Raw genomic sequence first — 19,439 nt, forward strand, 5'->3', positions numbered from 1 at the left:
TTATTTATTTATTTTTAGGGAGGGGGGAGAGAGAGAGAGAGAGAAACATCAATGTGCGGTTGCTCGGGGTTATGGCCTGCAACTCAGGAATGTACCCTGGCTGGGAATCGAACCTGGGACACTTTGGTTCCCAGCCCGTGCTCAATCCACTGAGCTATGCCAGCCAGGGCCCGATTCTTACTAAAATCATTGTCTCATGGTTTCTGATATGAAATTATAGTGATAATACCATATGAATGTTGTATGGTCAATACACATGATAACACCCTTGCTTCACAGAAAATTTAAATTCTAGATCTGAACTGAATTCTAAATAGAAATCATTTTATATTATGATTCTTAATATAATTAAATGGCTACCCATGTTGATACCTTTGCATCAATTTCATTATTTCATTTGCTTTTGTATGCTTCAATCCACATTTAAATAAAACCTATTTTATTTTTCTCCACCCAAGTCAGATCCCCTCACATTATCTTTGCCTACATACTCACAGTAACATTTAAACAACCACTTCAGAGATAAACTGAGATTCCGCCAGAAAAAAGAATCAAGAGTTTCAATCATATCAACATTTCAAAGTACTATATGAATAGCTTTTAATATAATATACAGGGTCTAGCAGAAATAGTGCCCTTTTTATTACAAAATCTTTTATTAAAAATCATCAGGATGTAATTCTTCAACATAACAATGGCACAGTCAAGCACACCACTGACATTTTAGGTGAAATGTTCAAATTAAAACTATAAATTATTATACCCATATTACTACCCTAGCAATCACAGTCAAGCAGGTGTTACATCTGCCATACTCTGTATTACAAAAATAATATGACTCATTAATTTGTTCTTATGGAAAATACAATAATTAATAAATAATAACACAAGAATAACTTTCACACATTCTCAACAATAAACCTACTTTTGCCTACCCTTGTATGTGTATATATATATTTTTTTAAATAAAAAACTCACCCTCTTCCTTCTGCCAGAACCTACTCTGAGCACTCTTGCCAAGGCTGTAGAGACTGCCCTACACCCAGCTGACCTCTGACCCACTAATTATTAAACCAGAAGCTACATGCAGTAGAAAGGAATTAGTACTGTGAGGTGACAATCCAGTGTTCAACTATGGTTTTATGAATGATTAAAGAGTCCAAATTGGTTGAAAAATATTTATCTCATTAAAAAATGGATATTTTTACATAATCAAAATAATAACAAGGAGAAAGATACTCAGTTTTTATTAGAAAAAAGTTTCTCAGATAAACATTTCCAACTGGGCCTTGACTAGCATCTATTCTAGGAAATAGATTCCACTAGTATTGATCTTGTATTAATATTACCGAAGAAAAACAGATGAGATTTAATTTAAAAACAGAAGATTCATAAAGGTATTCATATTGAAATACCTTTCAATATTTTAAGAATACAACCTAATTTATAAAACAGAAGCAGGAGCAGATGTAGTACTACCATTAATCAACAATACTAATTGACGAACCTGGTCTAAAATGATTTCATTTATCTTTCCCTTTTCTTAAGGGAAAGGAAGTACTAGTGCTATTTCTCAAGAAGGAAGTTTCTGATGAGTCAAAAGTGAAGTCAGATTTTCTGACTTCAGGTGGCACCTGCCCTATTCTTGGACATTTGGACACAGATACGACAAAAGGACATTGGTTGAAAGCCTATCTGGCACTCCCGCCCCCAATTATTACGGGATTTTAGCATCATAATTCATTATCACACATGCATTCCAACCTTCCTAACATCAAAAGAAAATCAAAAGTAGCTCCTTATAAAAATGACAGAAATTCCTTTATTTTAAGATATCCACTGTAATAAGATATTTAATCCAAAGCCTCTTCTACACACATTCCAATCATCTGATAACAAAACATGAACACAAATGTGGTGGAAAAGTGCTTAAAAATGTAATTTTAATTTTATTTTCAATATTATAGTTTTAGAGAATCACCAAATTGGTGGTTTATCAACATGCTTGTTAAATTATGACTCTTGTTAAAATATTATAAGAGCTCTCATACCTTCATTTTTTTTTACTAAGGATTCTTTCCCTAACTTTGAAGATGTACCATTTGAAGAAACAAAACACAACTGGAAGTCAAAACCAAAGCTATGTCTCTCCTATGAGCACAGAAACACAATAGCCCACTTTTGGTCTAACCAAATCACAATGCTGGTAGGCAGTAGGGCTTAGCGATAGTGGAAGGCATGAACTTTGGAGTTGGATTGATGAGCATTTAAATCCTAGCTCGGTTATTTATTCGCAATGTGGCCTTGAGTTTCAATTTCATCATCTGTAAAACAGATAATAATACCACCTTCTTCAAGGGATTGTTATGATTAAATGAGAGATCACGTGCTGCACACAGTGTTGTACAAATACTCATCAATAAATCATGGCAGCTCCTATACCTTGTTTTACTAAGGAAGGGGTTTTGGCTTGCTGCTCCTGAAGCATAAGTACACATTGTGGTGGTATGGCTATGTCATACATAAACTACCATTCTGTATACACATATAGGCATTACATATAAACTATCATTTTATATACATGTGCATATATATATATACACAAGTGTTTTAGATATATGTAACTTTGCTACTACCATGAATGATTTTTCAAAAACAATAATAACTTAGTAAGTCAAATTTTCTAAGTCTAAAACACAGTGGTGATATCAGAAAAAAAGGATAGTTGAGATGACTTCATGCAACAAGAGAAACCCAAATCTGAAACAGGTAGAGTCTAAATTAGAAGTTCCCTTTTTCTTAAACTTAGTCTACTAAGTAAGCCACACAGTCCTAAAAATTAATGAAAAAAAAAGTTTCTTAAGGAGCTCAACAGTTGATAACTAGCAATGTGATAATATGTTACATTTGATAAGAAAATGATTTTAAAGAATGATTTGCTTCATCTAGTATTTCTATTAATTGTTATATTGCCATTTCTCACTGTAAATTTTAAAGAGATAAAATGGGACAATTCACAAGAATAAGACCATATAAACTAAAAAAAAAAAAAAAACACCTTCAAAATTTTAAGGCTGCCTGATATTTTTATCACACCCTACTACCTTTCCACTACCAACACTGGTGGATTAGCCACAGCGACCTCTTTCTTCTTGCTGCTTCCACCTGTATTTACCTGCTTCAGGCCAAGAAAGAAAAATAATCCTACAAAGTAAATATACACACCTTGTAATATTTAAACAGGCCTGAATACCTTGCCAACTGCACTCCTGAATTCAATGCTATTGTGGTGGTCTGTTAAAATCAGCCTTGCCTCTCACCCTGCTTCACCATGGCAGCTCACTCCCAGAAATGTGATTCCTTCCTTTTGCTGCATACCTCAGTGGTCTCAGGAATGGGTTCTTCTTTTAAATGGTGGACTCCCTGAGCCTATATCCCTAATAATGGGGTATTAAAGCTCTTCAACACCTGCTCTGACTCCTTGACAGGTGGACTTGGGGTTGCCCATCCTCATCAGGACTTGGGTTCCATACAGACTTTGACTAATTGCACGTCACTCATCAGTTCTCCCTTGGAACATATGTCCCAATTGTGTATCAAGAAACAGAATCCTGAACCTGCTCTCATGTCTGGTTCCATGTTCCCCCGATATAGCAGCTCTGCCTGGATTCATCACTCTGATGTCCCTTAATCCCTAATTATGTTCTTGAGTGTATGGCTTAATAAGTGGAGTAGTTAAGAAAAGGCAATGCTCATACAGCCAAAGTAATTACGTAAATACAACATGCACATATATAAAAGATGAAAAGATGGTATGGTTTAAAAATTTTTCAAACAGTGTGAAGTAGGGGGGCACCCCCCAATTCCCGTAAATGTGACACATTTGCCAAGTTTTGGTTTTCTCCTCTTCAAATGACCACAAGTGAGATGATTAGTGAAGTGACCCCAATATCTGTGAGGCTGCAAAAAATCATCCAAGCATGTCTTCTATCCAATTCATGGGTTTTGGGGAACCATTTAACCTTCAGAGATTAAAATGGAATCACCTGACATACAAAGGTTGGGAACTCCTGGACTCTATCAGAGATTCTCAATAGATATGAGTAGATTTACATCCAAGTTAGTTAGTGATGTAGCCAGAGCTCTAACATATCACCATTTTTCACCGAGTGTCATAAAAACCTGGGAGCCTTGTTCCACACGATTACCAAGGTTTCCTACAGATCTATGATTCTGTGATTCTAATAAGCAGACTTTCATACACTGGTGTACTCACAGGGGCATGTTATTAGAGTTACCTTTTATTAGGAAGATGGGTTTGAACTGCTCCATTTCCTCCAAAGGGTTTTAAAGGTTGTAGCTTGTGTATCTAAAACATTAACAAGGTTACTATGCACCACAACCTATTCATGAAGTATCTAGTAAAGGATCCTTGAAAGAAAGAGACAATGAGCTCTTAATTGTATTTGATTTTCAGTGCCTCACAACACTTTGTGAAAATATGTTTTGCATATTTTTGGACTATTTAGGGTCTGAAGCAAGTTCTAGCCAACTAACCTAACCGAAAATCAGGCTACAAATTTTAAAAATTCCTTAGTGCACTCAGAAAAAGTTTGTCGACTGAAGTGAACTTGACTTGGTCTTAAATGGTGGATTAGAGAAAACAAAAACTGATTTAGGCACAGTACTTGTCACACAAAATAAAAACTGAGTCATGAAAATGAACATGCTAAATCAGAGAGTTAGGTTAATGAATAAAGACAGCGAGCTCAGGTCTCTACACACAGTATGAACTTGAAAAGTGTAGCTCTCTGTACTGGAAGTCAAAGCAATTTCATCATATCCTGTTCTGTGAGCTAAACATAATTAGAAAAAAAAAATGCCCTTTAGAAAAAGTAATCACTTCAATCAATTACAAAGGGGTAAAATTACTGGAATATGCAATTTAAGAAAAATCCTAGATTAATGGCTAGGAATTTAAAAGTCCCCTTATAAGCACATATAAAATTTTTGAATATGTGCATTTTTAGGACAAGAGTTATATTGCTTTCTTTAGATTCTTTTTTTTTTTCAATCATTGTTCAAGTACAGTTTTCTCCCCCCTACTCCCGTTCCAGCGCTTTCTTTAGATTCTTAATGAGATAATGATCCCAGACTGATTAAGAACCCGCAGATTTAAGTAAAAATCCAAAGTCTTTTGAATACCCATTTGTCAGAATTTAAGGAAAAACAATTCTGTAACTACAAACTGTTACCATAGAAATGGTACTACTTTTATTTTTGGCTACTTTTCTGGGGCTGTGTATAATTACGGTACTTAGTGTAAAACATGGAGATATGAAGTATAACAAATGAAAGGAAAAAAGGTTTGACCTGACAAATAAGACACCAACCATATCAAGCTGCGTATCAGAAGTAGGTGTTTCATACAACCAAAGTAACATGTAAGAGACACTATATGTGTTTCAAGTTGCTAGAGCCCACAAACTCCCACATACTCTCCCTGAGGAGGGACCAATAAGCCAAACTAATAGTACCATATTGCCCTCTACTGGACTTCACTAGTAAAGATAAACCTAAAAGAATTAATAGGCCTTTGAAACATTTTTTCTTGTTTGAAGGACTTAATGGAATGTTCTTTTCCCACAAATGGAAGTTTAGCCTAATATTAGCACAAGTCTGGGTCATTTATTCTATGGTAATTTTAGTGAGGCAGTAACTTAATGTGGTGTAGAGGAATCAATCATGAATATAAGGTAACAAAAATAACTACTATAATAAATAGTTTTCTTAAAACTATATAGAATCTCGGAGTTGAAAAGGCTACATAAAGTCTCTAGTCTAACCAATTATATGATAACACACCCCTCTATGTATCTGCCAAGTAGCTGCCCAGCTTGGGCTTAAACATTCTGGTGATAGAAAACTCACCAGCCCTGAAAACAGTTTATCCTGTTATGGATAATTCCTTATAGCTGAAAACTATTTCCCTTCTGATCCTCTCTCTGCAGCAGAAAACCCTTCAAATATTTAAATAGAGCAAATCACTTCCACTAAATCATAAATCCAAGTTCCCTCCAGTGGCTCCTGTGACCAGGTTTCAGATGTCCTGACCATTCTGAATGCACTCCTCTGAATGTGCATTCATTTTTTTAAATTGCTGCTATAACAAATTACTGTAAGCTTAGTGGATTAAAACAACACAAATTTATTACCTTATAGTTAGGTCAGAAGCCCAACATGGGTCTCACTGGGCTAAAATCACAATGTCAACAGGACTATGTTCCTTTCTGGAGGTTGCAGGCTGACAGAACCCATTTCCTTGCCTGGTCTAGCTTCTAGAGGCCACCCACATTCCCTGACTCATGGCCCCCTTCCACTATCTTCAAATCGAGCAGCATTGCGTCTCCCTGACCATTCTTCCACAATCACATCTTCCTCTGACCCTGACCCCAGCCAGGAAGGGTACTTTTAAGGACTCGTTTGATTAGATTGAATCCATACAGATAATTCAGAATAATCTCTCCATCTCAGGACCCTTAATCTTAATTACATCCATGAATCCCTCTTTAATTTTCACATAAAGTAACATTCACAAATTCCTGAGGCTACCACAAAATGCTCTCCCATTTGTCCTTGTTCCCCCAAAAGTGGAATGTTCCATCTGAATGTGGCACCCCATGAATGGCCAGCTCTGAGTAACACAGGATTGTCACCTTCATATCTTCATATACCAGATACTGTACTTCTAAAATCTAGGCTAAAATCCAAAGAGATTATCTACATGACACCTCTAATTCTTATCCGGCTATTAACTAAAACCCATAGCCTTGTCTATAAACACAATTTTTAAGCCACTCCTGCTTATCCTTTACTTGGCAGTTTTCTAAACCCAAGTATAAGAACTCATGTTTATTTCTGTTCAATTCATTTTGTTAGGTGTTCCCTATTCTTGAGATCTTTTTGGATCTCAAGTCAAACACTCCGCCTATTTGCTATACACCCAACTCTTGTCATGCACACTGGTAGTGTTTCCATTGCATCATGGATAGAAATCATCAACAGGACAAGGTATGAAAAGTGTCCTGTAACACTTCAGAAATCTGTCTAAAGTTCCATGATTCTTAAATTTCAATGTGCACGTGAACTGTTGAGGGGATTCTATATGCTCCATCTCCAGAGATTCTGGTTTAGGAGGTCTGAGACAAGGTGCAGCAATCAAAAACTTTCCCCAAGTAGGTTTCAAGTGGTTGCTGTGCAGAGCACATTTGCAGAAACACTGTCTAGTTCCATACCAATCATTAATCAGCTCCTTTTGGGTATGGCCAGCCAGGCACAATCCACCCGACGGTCTTCACACCCTGTTCATGTTCCTGCCACTTTCAGGAAGTTATCATGAGAAAGAAACCTAGTCTAGCTGAATTCCAGTCACACAGGTGCTACTGCATTTCTCTGCTCCACCAGTCCTACTACCTGTAAATGGAAGAAATATGGCAGACATAATTTATTCTTAGCAAACCTGTTTGGTGTGTTGATAATCCAGATTGCCTTATTCTCAGTGCCCACAAGGTATTCTTCAGTTCCGGACCTAGAATCTTGCCGGGTTTTAGGGTCAAGCTCATGAGTTGGTACTTAACAGAACCAACTTTTCTTAACCTTTGGAAAGTTGGAACTGCCCTAACCTGTCTCCAGTCATTTGGAAAATCTATCTTTTAAAAGATATTAAGGATCATGGACAGCAGCAAGTTCTTTCTGAATCTATCTTGGAATGTAATTCATCCAGGCCGGAATACCTGAACCCATTTTGAGAAGTTTCGCCATGTGGAGCTTTCATTCTTCCATATCAATGATCATTCTACCCTTTTCAGATGAAGATGATTTTTGTTGAGAGAAAAAACAGAAGTAAAATGGGATTTACAGAGTTCTGCTTTCTCTACATCATCCATCAGCAGTACACCATCAGTTCCAAATAGCAGATCAATTCCCTATTTCATCTCTTTCTTGATCTAAACATAATTCCAAGTACCCCAACTCTTCAAAATTCTTGCAAGTCCCTACTCATTGGAGATTTTATTTTCTAGTTGCTGGTCTTACAGATCTAAACCTCCTGCTTACGTTGGCATTAATTTGACTTAAATTTTCCTCCTTTTTTTTTGAAACTGATCTCAGGCTGGCAAACAATTTAACTGTTAGAGTTGGATAATATATACTTAGAGACATAGAGAGTTGTTAGGCTATCTTACTACTTTTGAAATTTTATGAAATAAGAAGTCAAATAAATATATAAATACAAATTAAATATATAAATGGAAAGGGGAGGGGAAAAGGGAGAAGAGAGAGAGGAGAGGATTCTTCATTTTTTCTTCTTCATTTTCATCACTCAACTTTTTTATTGGTTGGGATAATTTGGTTTTAATTAAAGCCTCAATTGCACTTTCTCTGCAACTCCCAAACATTTTCCTTTATCTTCCAGCCCAGATTCCCATGTCATTTTTCTTCAACTGCCTTTCCTTTGGACTGCTTGAAATCTATCTATCAAAAGGCTAGGATATGTTCTAATTATGCCTGTTTTTCCCTTCCTATCAGAAATACAAATCTTAAAAGGTTGTTCATTGTCATTTAGGACTGTACTAGTTCTGCCATCAGTCTTTAGGACAGTGGTTCTCAAAGGTGGTCTTTGTGCCAACAACACCAACATCACCTATGAACTTGTCAGAAACACAAATTCATGGTCCCACTAACCTACTGCATCAGAACACCTGCAGATGGGGCCCGGGACACTCTCCAACATGAGTCCTATGTATACTCAAGTTTGAGACCCACTACTTTAGGAGAGGAAACTGTTCCAATTCAAAAGCTGTCAGAAATGTGCTTTTAACCAAATGTGATTTCCATCAAGTGCCTAAACACCGGGAGTCCCTCCTGCTACTGTGTACATTAACCTTTGAGACTAGTTTACGTGTATAACAAATCACCTCTTCCTTTGGCCAAGGGGCAGACAGCACACTTCCACTTCTGTATCTGTCCCATTTCTCTCATATTATTCATTTTCTAAAAGATTTTATTTATTAATTTTTAGAGAAGGAGAAAGGAGGAAGAAAGAAAGGGAGAGAAACATCAATTGGTCACCTCCCTCGGTTGTCTCTTGTGTAGGTCCTGACAGAGGGCTGAACCTGCAACCCAGGTGTGTGCCCTGACCAGGAATTGAACCAGTGACCTTTTGTTTTACTGGATGATGCCCAACCACCGAGCTGCACTGGTCAGGGCTCCCTCTTGTTCTAAATTCTACTCTAGATGGTGTCTAGCATCATTCCGCTTGCAGATTCTCAGTCCAGGTATAATTTCTTATCATATCAAACTATTCTATCTCTCCCTTTGAGATATCTGAGTCTATAGCGAAAACATCCTTCTATTGTTACACCCAAATGGTAAACCCAAATCCAGAACGTCACCAAGGCAGTCATGAGATATTTATTCCTCTCCCTTATCACCTCGACTGTATTTTGTCACTCAAATGCTGTTATTGAAGGTATTGAAACTTCTAAGAATTATGTCCAGCTACTTTCCATATTCTTGTCTTTTATGAATCCCTGGATACTGCCTCCATTTATTCTGCTTACCATGTCTTACTTTATGTCTAACACAGTTTCATCAGTTAATCTACTTGTTTTTCTTCTCTTTAGTAGTATTCAGTCTAAAACTCTCCTGACCAGACCAGCTGGTTCCTAGGACAGCACACACAGAACATGTACTCCCTCACTCCCTCCATTTTCCCAAATTCAGCAAAAGGTGATGATGATTACACTAACTGCAAGCTTTTCTTTCTAAGCTCTTAATTAGCACTTTTAGGATGATGATAAATAAAACTATGACTGTAGGCAGAAAGGCCAGGATTGGAAGGGCCAGGAATGTAGAGATTAAAACGAATTGAATACCTTGATATTTAAAAATCCTTTACTTGAAGTCATCCATTTCCTTGGTTCTTTTGTAAACAAGAATATAACAAACACTACTATGTTATTAAAAAACTATTTGCTTTCAATTAATATATCTTTGATCAAAATTTTCTTCTACAAAAGTGGGAAAAATGGACACAATTGTATATTCCACTCTGAATTATGAGATAATTAGTACAAATCAATTCCATGTATATTAATATATTTATTCTACACACAAATAAGTTTTAAGTTTTACAAGATCTAAATAGAAAACCACATTGTAGAAGAAACATGTCACTAATGAAGTTAGAAAATTTATATTCAAAATGCAAGAACAGTCTCAAGATGTGTAATTTATTTATATTGGGGAGTGTAACAAGTAAGTTAACTGGTTTGAAAAGCAATTTATATTGAGTCTGGCCCATAACATATCTCAACACCAAAATAGTAATAAAAGACAAAATAATAGTTATAAAACATAATAAAGAAAATCACAAAATGAAACATAAGTACAATTTGTGCAAGAAATCTAGGTTGTGAAAATAGTATGCTGTATATAAAACTGCATATTTTTTGAATAATTATTATTAAGAAATAAATGGGTAAAAATATACTACTTATTAACAAGAAGGAAAACAATAAGTTACTTAACACACTAACCTGTGGAAGTATTAATTTCTCCATAATAGGAATAAGTCACATATATCTGCTAAATAGTTTAGTGACTAAAGTCAGTTACAAAAAGTTAAGTAGAGTTTAAGCAGAATAATTCTGTTTTGTAAAATGGCATCTCGTGTGTCTGATATGAAATATAAGTACTCTATAAGTATTCAATAAATATTAAATGAACATTGTTAAAATCATCACATAAGTGATACATATGGACAACACAAATTTTAATGTAAAAGATATAAACTTTGAGAGGAGTTTTATGCTAAGATATATAACCACACTTAGAAAATATACAATCGTCACTTGAACAAAGCAGAGGTAAAAAAGGCACCCCCGTCCTCCCACAGTCAAAATCTTGGGTAGCTTCTGACTCGCAAAAACATTACTAATAGTCTACTGTTACCAGAAGCCTACTGATAATATAAATAGCTGATTAACACATTTTGTATGTTATATAGTATATTATATATGTATTCTTACAATAAAGTAAGCTAAAGAAAAGATATTAAGAAACTCATAAAGAGAAAATATTTTTACAATATTTATTGAAAAAAAATGTGTACAGGGATCTGTACAGTTCAAACCTTTGTTTTTCAAGGATCAACCGTGCTTCTTATTCCTATTTTGTTACTCAAACACTGCAACTTTTGTGAGTCACTTAGCTTTGGAAGTCTGTTTCTCTCTGTGAACACTGAACCCTGAAGATGACCTATCAGTGAGACATGCTTTGATGATTGACTAGAAAATGACTTGTGTTTAGAAACCTCAATATATCCTCCCTTTTACTCTTCCATTTACTTAGTTATCTGGTCATCAACAGAGGTACTACTAAAAACCATCTATTCTTTTTCACTTCTCAGCTCTTATCTATCATTCAACAATTTTTAAATCAGTTTTCAGCCTTTTGGGGGCTAATGAACATGCTCACCCAAAGAAAGCGACGGTGTAAGACAGTGTTGTGGTGATGCTTGGGGATTCTTAATGAAAAGATACCTTATACATAAAAATAAGTAGATATGTTTAGAACTCATTCTTATAATTTGAGATTACCAAGGCCATTCTCCTTATACTTCATGTAACAGTATTAACAAAAGTTTATGTTTTCATTTCAGTTTTGACACACAAAAATGTTACAGTAATGACTACTTTTTTTTACTAACAAAGGAAAAATGTTAATGTAAAATAAACATAAGGCTATTTCCTTTTCTACCAATGACTAAAGGAAGTGACACTGTTTTATATTATACTCTAGAAAATAAGAAGGCTGACCATAATTGAAACATCTCTGTCCTAGGACCATTATAAAATGTGTCCTTGGTGCTTCCCCCACCCCTACACTCAAGCCTCTGGATTCCAGGTCAATTCTTAGAGAAAGATCTCTGGCCACACAGAGTTAATCTTCAATGAATGTCTTCTACTGAATGAGGACCTTTTAAAAAGATGGCAGTACTGTGATGAATACACTTTTTTATACCAATAACTCCATTTTCCATCCATTCACTCAATATTATTAAACAGCTATAATGTAATGCTTTCAATCACTCAATAAGAAAACAAAATGTAAAACATGTAATATGGTAAAGAATATCACTACATTCGTATTTTTTGAGAAACTTCTAGCAGGCATTTCACATGTAGCTTTAAGCGTGTAAATAAACTTACCTCTCTTACAGATAGCTGTGGTGGGAAGGAGACTGAAAATACCAAGTTGGTGAATTCAAATCCAGAGGCCTCAACCTTTTGGCACACCTAAAAAATCATCATATAAAAATTATTTTTTACGCCCTGGTTGGCATAGCTCAGTGGATTGAGCTCGGGCTGTGAACCAAAGTGCCGCAGGTTCGATTCCCAGTCAGGGTACATGCCTGGGTTGCAGGCCATGACCCCCAGCAACCGCACATTGATGTCTCTCTCTCTCTCTCTCTCTCTCTCTCTCCCTCCCTTCCCTCTCTAAAAATAAATAAATAAAATCTTTTTAGAAATTATTTGTTACAGATAAGAATGTATTATGTAAATTCCCAGGAATTGCTAAAAATTTTGTAACAATCTTCATCACATAAACTTTTAGTCCAAGAGGTGACACTGCGAAACATCCCAACTTTCCCCTTTGAGTAGGGAACTCTCATAAACGTCCTGAAATTAAATATTTGATAACCATGACGCTGAAGATTGACATCACCAAAACAGCCAGGACTCAGCGGCAGAACAATGTGTTGAATGTCAAAATAGTTTTCTTTTAGGTTACCCCATAATTTAAGAAAGATTTTAAGAGGCAATACAACATTTAAACATGCACCTCCCACAAAGCTGTAATTTGTGTCTTTTCTAGACATTAATAGGTATGACTACGAAAGAACTTTCCACTTCTGCTAAGTAGCAAAAGGAAAGCTGCTATACATTTTCCAACTGAATAGCATTCATGACTGAAATAGATGAAAGAATATATATTTCATTAATATTCAGGTATCATGTTGATAAAAAGGTAATTTGAGATAAAAAGGTTTTCATTTTTAAAAATAAAATAAATGTTTTAATAATCCATTAGTGTAAAACAAGTTGAAATGAATGGCATTGTTCCTATAGATACAAGAATTCTAGGTCTTTAAGCTGAAAACCCCTGTATAATTGAACACCTAATAACAAGACAGATTATTTACCTTTTTAATGAACTCTTTTTCACAGAATTCTTGAAGAATTCCAAGGCATACATTGCATACATTCAAATTTGAGGTCTTGGAAGCAATGTTTCCATCTTCAGTACTGGAGACCCTTCCCTCTCCATTTTGACTCAGATTATTAATCCTGTCTTCTAATTCTTGTAGTCGAATTTTCTTGGGAGGTGGGTTTGGAACTTCCAAAATTAATTCACCTTTTTCAGTTTCCAGAAATTTCTGTAGTTCATAGAGCAACTCCTGGAAAGTTAATTTACAAAAAAAAGTAATAACCCTAAGGGTAAGATGAAGCATGAAAATAGGAATAAATATTATATCATAGACTTATCCAATGTTGATTTATATTAATTCCAGAATGATTAATTAATTTTATTAGCCAGCATTGGTTTTCTGGGGAATTTAAAAGAGAATTACCTGACTTCTATAATAGATATGTGAATATTTTTTCAAAGATGTTTCATATATCAGTGAACTAAAGTCCTAAATCTGAAGCAGAAAGGCTCCATTAAGAAATATTAAAAAATGTGCCCTGGTTGGTGTGGCTTAGTGGATTGAGTGCCAGCCTGCAAATCAAAGGGTTGCCAGTTCCATTCCCAATCAGGGCACATGCCTGGGTTGCAGGCCAGGTCCCCAATAGCGGGCATGTGAGAGACAACCACACATTAATGTTTCTCTCCCCCTCTTTCTCCCTCCCTTCTCCTCTCTAAAAAATAAATAAAATCTTAAAAAAAAAGAAATATTAAGAAATGTATTAATTTGGCTTGTAGTTCTAATGTGGGGTTCATTCACTTGCTAATTTCAGTTTAAAAGGACCCTTTGATTCTAATTATTAACAAACAGACATACAAACTGACTTTCCATTATTGCTAGGTAATTTAATAATCTCACAATCACTAAAATCTCATATGTACAATATTTATTTAATGTGAAATCTGAAAAATTAGAGATTAGAAATCTATTAAGTAAAAATAATTGTCAAGGACAATTTACTAAACAAAGGTAAACACACTGGCAATGCTGAATTTGGCACCATAATTACAAACCATTTATATGCATTCATCAAAAGAGCCCTCTACCATTGCACATTCTGGTTTGCCTAATTTTGTCACCCTTTGTATTAGAATGTTGAAAGTAGCCTTCCTTTCACACCATTCTCACATTTCAATCTACTCATCCAAATACTCACAGAACTTTTCCTCTATTTTGTCTAAATTAAACAGGTTTTATTATTCAGTTGCTGAATATTCTTTTAAATTCACTCAGATTACAATTTACTGACTATAAAGGGAAAAGTCTTACACTCAAATTTAATTCACTTTATTAAGACATTAGCTCTTTTATCTTTAACAAAGAAATACTCATACATCCACACACATACAGGTGTATTATGACCTACTCAAATGTTTATTATTACCTGAGATGTCTAACGTCAGTATAACATAGTACATATATATGTATGTGTACATATACCATTATATGAATAGAACAGGTCAAAATTTAAGTACATTTTCCAAAAAAATCTTCAAATATTTTCATGTTTATTTACACAAAGTGATACAAACAAAAGTTGGTAACACTAAGTCTCTTATATAATACATATTTTAAAACTTACAACATATACACAGAATAACAGATTCTAATGTGTCTTTAAAAATGTGTAAGTTACACAAAACCAGGTTTATTACTTTATAGTCATAGTGTGTATAAATAAATATACACATATGTTAGTCATCATAGCATATGTACCATTTCAGTTTCAGTGTTTTCACATACATTATTTATTAGATATTGTCCCTTAAAATCCTGTGAGGTGGATGTTATCACCATTCCCAATTACAGAGGAGAAAACTGAAGATGGAAAGTGGTGGAACTGGGATTCAAATCCATGTCTTCCAGCTCCAAATTCTAGGCTTTGGATTCAGACAGACAGTTCATATCCTAGCTTGCTCACTTAATAGCTGTGTAACTTTGGGCAGGTTGCTTAACCTCTCTGTGCCTCAGTTTCTTCATCTGAAAATAGAGACAATCATAGTATGTACTTACTACCTAATAGGTTACTATGAGGGTTATATGAGAGCTTGACATATAACAATGCTATATGAATATTAGATATAATTATTATTTCAAAATAATAGAAACAACTAATACATAGGAAAAATGACAACTATTGCTAACTCCTGGGCAATTTTTAAAAATTATAAGAAACTGAGTGTGCATGCATGTGTGTTTGTATGTGTTTGCACTGTCTGCATAGCTATATATTTAAATATATTATTACTATCTGCCTCTGAAAGAACATCACTATTAGAAATAAAACATATTTCACAAATGTTTATATATATTATGTGAAAGTATTCTTAAATGTCATATTCTTAAATGTCAAAGCTCTGTGTATCGTCATAAATGTCAAAGACCTCTATATAACTTTTGTTGTTATTGATAGCAATAAATAATAATTTAATAGCATTTATTTCTAAAGGGTTGCAAATACCTATTTGGAAATTAAATAATACAGAAAACAGAAAATGAAAAAATGCCAACAAATCCACAATGCTTCCACTTAACAGATTTAAGGACTCTCACACCCTCCTGTTACAACTTATTAATATCTGGTGAAAAGCACTACTTTGTGATATTTTGTTTAGATACTCTTTAGAAAAGGTCTACAAAGCATTAAATGTACCAGGGAATTGCTCCCCTAAGATTCTACTATATTAAACATCAGATGTAATCACTCAAGAAGTAACTTATATCTTTATGGTAATGTGAATTCCAAAATTAGCATTATCAGTAATTATTTTATTATAGGCTTTTTAAAATTTAATGAGTTATGGATAGATACTTCCCTTCAAATGTACAGGTATTTACTTAAAATAAAGAAAAGTTCTTAACTTTTAAAAAATGAAAATACCTTGTAGGAAAGTTTGTAAGGTGCATGCAAATCCACACCACAGAATCTGAAGATACATCTTGGACATGAACCAGTACTGAACAACAGCTGGGCCACATGCTTGTTTTCCTCAGTCAGTGGAAACATATCAAATAATTATAACTAGAAAAAGATAAAAAGTAAAACTAATAAGCATCTTTGTGTTTATTTTCACAGACAAATATATATCATTACCTTTAAGGATAAAAACTATCTTTTATTTGAAAAACACTATTTTGTATTCTCCAATAATATCCCTTTCATTATATGCACACTGAAGCATAAACATGTAAAACATTTATGAGATGAATCAGATACATTTCTAATTGTCTAGGGATTCATTTAGCATTCTGCATTATGATAAAGTGCATTGATATACCTAAATCAATCAAAAGAAATAAAAACAATAAAGAACAGTTGTCTCTGAGAAGGGTACTGAAAACAACAGTACAGAGTAAAATTTTACTTTCATTTTGTACCATTGAGTATTGTTTGAGAACACAGAGTAGTAAATTCAATAATCTTTTCCTATTAGAAATTAAAAATTAGTTTGCTAGAAATAGATCAGATAAGTTTATATAATATAATACGTGACTAACCTTAGTGGATAGTTAAGCAGTTACGTATTTAAAATAAATTGACCAGTGATCCAAAATATCAATTTTACTTTATGATATTAACTAAATGAAAACAATTAGCAAATAAGAAAATCTGCTTCTTTCATGCACAGGTAAAACCTCAACAAAAACACATTAAATGCAAAATATTTTAAAGTAATTAATTACTGTCCAAAAAAATTTACTACCTTTTGCAATTTGAATAAATTCACTTAGAAACAAATACTAGAGAATAGTGGAAACCCAATATCATTCTCTTGTTGCCAGAAGGAGGGGTACTAAATTACCTACTCATTCTGTTTGGGGAAAGAATAGATGGTCTTCTGATTAATGAATCAGTCCATATTAAAATGAGAAACTAGCAATGTCATTGCATGGCAATGTTGTGGTATGGTATAACTGTGGCCACACGAATAAAATACAGTGGCACCTTTTAATTTGTGCAGTTTCATAATTCAAAGAACATGTTTAAAATTTGTGGGAGGATAGGCCCTGGCTGGTGTGGCTCAGTGAACTGAGCACGGGCCTATGATCCAAAGCCTCGCTGTCTTGATTCCTAGTCAGGCCACATGACTGGGTTGCAGGCTAAGTCCCCAGTAGGGGGTGGGCTAGAGAGGCAACCACACAATGATGTTTCACTCCCCCTCTTTCTCACTCCCCTCCTCTCTCTCTCAAAATAAATAAATAAAATCTTTTAAAGAATAAAAAAATGTGGGAGGGTGAAGCAGTTACCAAGTGCTTACTATGAAGATATGATTCTTGGAATAACTTTGTGTTTTTCAACCCTTTAAATGCTCTAGTTAACTTGCAAGTTTCTAAACGTCTGTGGCCACATATCAAGAGCAGAGCCTTGACACAAAATAATGACTCCTCCTTTCCATTAGATAACATCAAGGATTTTATTTAATTTAGAATTAACCTTCAACTCAAAAGAGAAAAAACCCTTCTTCCCCAACACATAAAGTCAAAGAATAAATGCTTAAAAAGGACAATTTGTATCGAAGATTTCCTTGGGGACTTAAGTTAAATAGTTTCAATAAAACATTTACTTTATTTCCTTTGGCAAAGGACAATGTTTATTTCTCCAATAGGTTCTCTAAAAATAAAGGTATCATGCAAGGTCAATAAAAGATACATTATAATCTCTTGGCTCTGAGAAGTTCCCAAACAAGTTGAGAATTAGGAAACCTTCCTGAGTAGTTTGAAGGGGCCTTAAACAAAACAAAACCCTCTTAGTGTGTAATCACTTGAATGGATTTACAAACCTCTCGAATAATTTTCGCCTAGCAATAATCTAGCGACTTAAACATGTCAACATTAAAAGAAGGAAATACGTTTTGACTTAAATTTGGTTGATTCATCTTAATGTACAGCACTAAAATGATAGGATTTCCTAGAATGTCAGAAATCAGTTGTTCCATAAGAGGTTTATTACCTTTGAAAGGAAGCCATGAGAAATGTAACTCACACAGTAAGATTTTCATTGTTGGTTACCTTTGCTAAGATTTTTGCTTTTCGTTTACGTGTTCAGTGTACGGAAAGAACAGGAACAAGTAATTGCAACAGAACCTCCTTTCTCCCCACCCTCACCCTGGTGTCAGGATCCCTAAGGGGACAGAGTCCCTTCCCCACAAACCAAGTATAACTACCCCAGTCTCTGGTTTACTGGAGGAGAGGATGAACTTTCTTTTCATCTCTCAGAACGTTACACAAATCACTCACTGCAAATAGGGAAGGAGCAGGGCATGGGAAAAGGCACCATAATGACCAGGCTGTTCACATCCCGTGATCTTTTAAAAACTCACTCTGTACTGAAGGGTGTCATTTGTCTCGTGGTGGTGAGGGTGGGGTGAGGATATCTTAAGAAGGCGCTCACAACTGCATTTTGCTACCAATACACTCAGCTGTGAGATCTCCCTTACACCCAAAATGTAATCTCGAGTCTCTTTTTTGGCTAAGCAAGGCCTTCCCCCTCCCTCCTCCACCCTTCGCCCCCCACCTCCTGGCCTCGGTCAAGTCCAAGAAACTTCCCACTCAACCCTCCTTGCTAACAAAGCCGCCCCAGCAGGAAGGAAACCACCCCCTCCATCCACACCTCTCTGGCACCCAGTTTGCATACCTTCACCTCAGACTTCGCAGCCTCACTTTCATCAACGAAGCTGGAGTCTGAGATTTAACCCCTTCTGGCCCTCGGAGAGAACGGGGAAGACGAAACACAACGCACCTATAGCGTCTAGCAATTTTGTTCCCCGAGGAAACGAGAGCTTTAGAACGAAAGTACCAGCCCCCTCTCGGGAGGGCTGAACGCACCGTCCCCGATTTGTGTGTACAAAAATCAGTAATATTGTCTGGACTGCTGCCACACACCCGACCTGTCCCTCGGAGGTAGGTGTGCGGGGGACAGAAGTCCCGGGTAAAGCGGGACAAGTCCCAAAACTGCTCCCTAGGGACACCGACATCTCAGACATTGTAGCCGCTACCAGAAATATCGATGAGACCTTACGTTATACAGGAGGTTTAGAGTGTACCTTCTTTCCGAGGCAAATAAAAACGAGGGCGGGGGCATTTCTCTCCCGTGGATCAGTGGCATCCTCCTATCCTCTGGTCCCAG

At 35.4% G+C, this 19,439-nt stretch overlaps 1 protein-coding gene across 8 annotated transcripts in view; it reads right to left on the bottom strand.

The window, feature by feature from the left end:
* PUS10 (pseudouridine synthase 10) overlaps positions 1–19,274 on the bottom strand; it is a 68,869-nt gene extending 49,595 nt beyond the window's left edge. Inside the window, exons 1-4 of one of the 8 annotated variants that reach the window (XM_036028017.1) lie at positions 18,974–19,271; positions 16,194–16,334; positions 13,268–13,522; positions 12,273–12,359 (exon numbers count right to left, since the gene is read on the bottom strand). In XM_036028017.1, coding sequence (XP_035883910.1) covers positions 12,273–12,359; positions 13,268–13,522; positions 16,194–16,319 — 468 coding nt within the window. In that variant the 5' untranslated portion in view covers positions 16,320–16,334; positions 18,974–19,271. Of the gene's footprint in view, positions 1–12,272; positions 12,360–13,267; positions 13,523–16,193; positions 16,335–18,633; positions 18,811–18,947 lie in introns of those variants that run through there. The other 7 variants (XM_028516322.2, XM_036028014.1, XM_036028010.1 and 4 more) reach the window with 7 other exon arrangements.
* Positions 19,275–19,439: the final 165 nt, after the last annotated feature.

Source organism: Phyllostomus discolor, chromosome 6, assembly GCF_004126475.2.
Source record: "Phyllostomus discolor isolate MPI-MPIP mPhyDis1 chromosome 6, mPhyDis1.pri.v3, whole genome shotgun sequence".
Classification (NCBI taxonomy): domain Eukaryota; kingdom Metazoa; phylum Chordata; class Mammalia; order Chiroptera; family Phyllostomidae; genus Phyllostomus; species Phyllostomus discolor.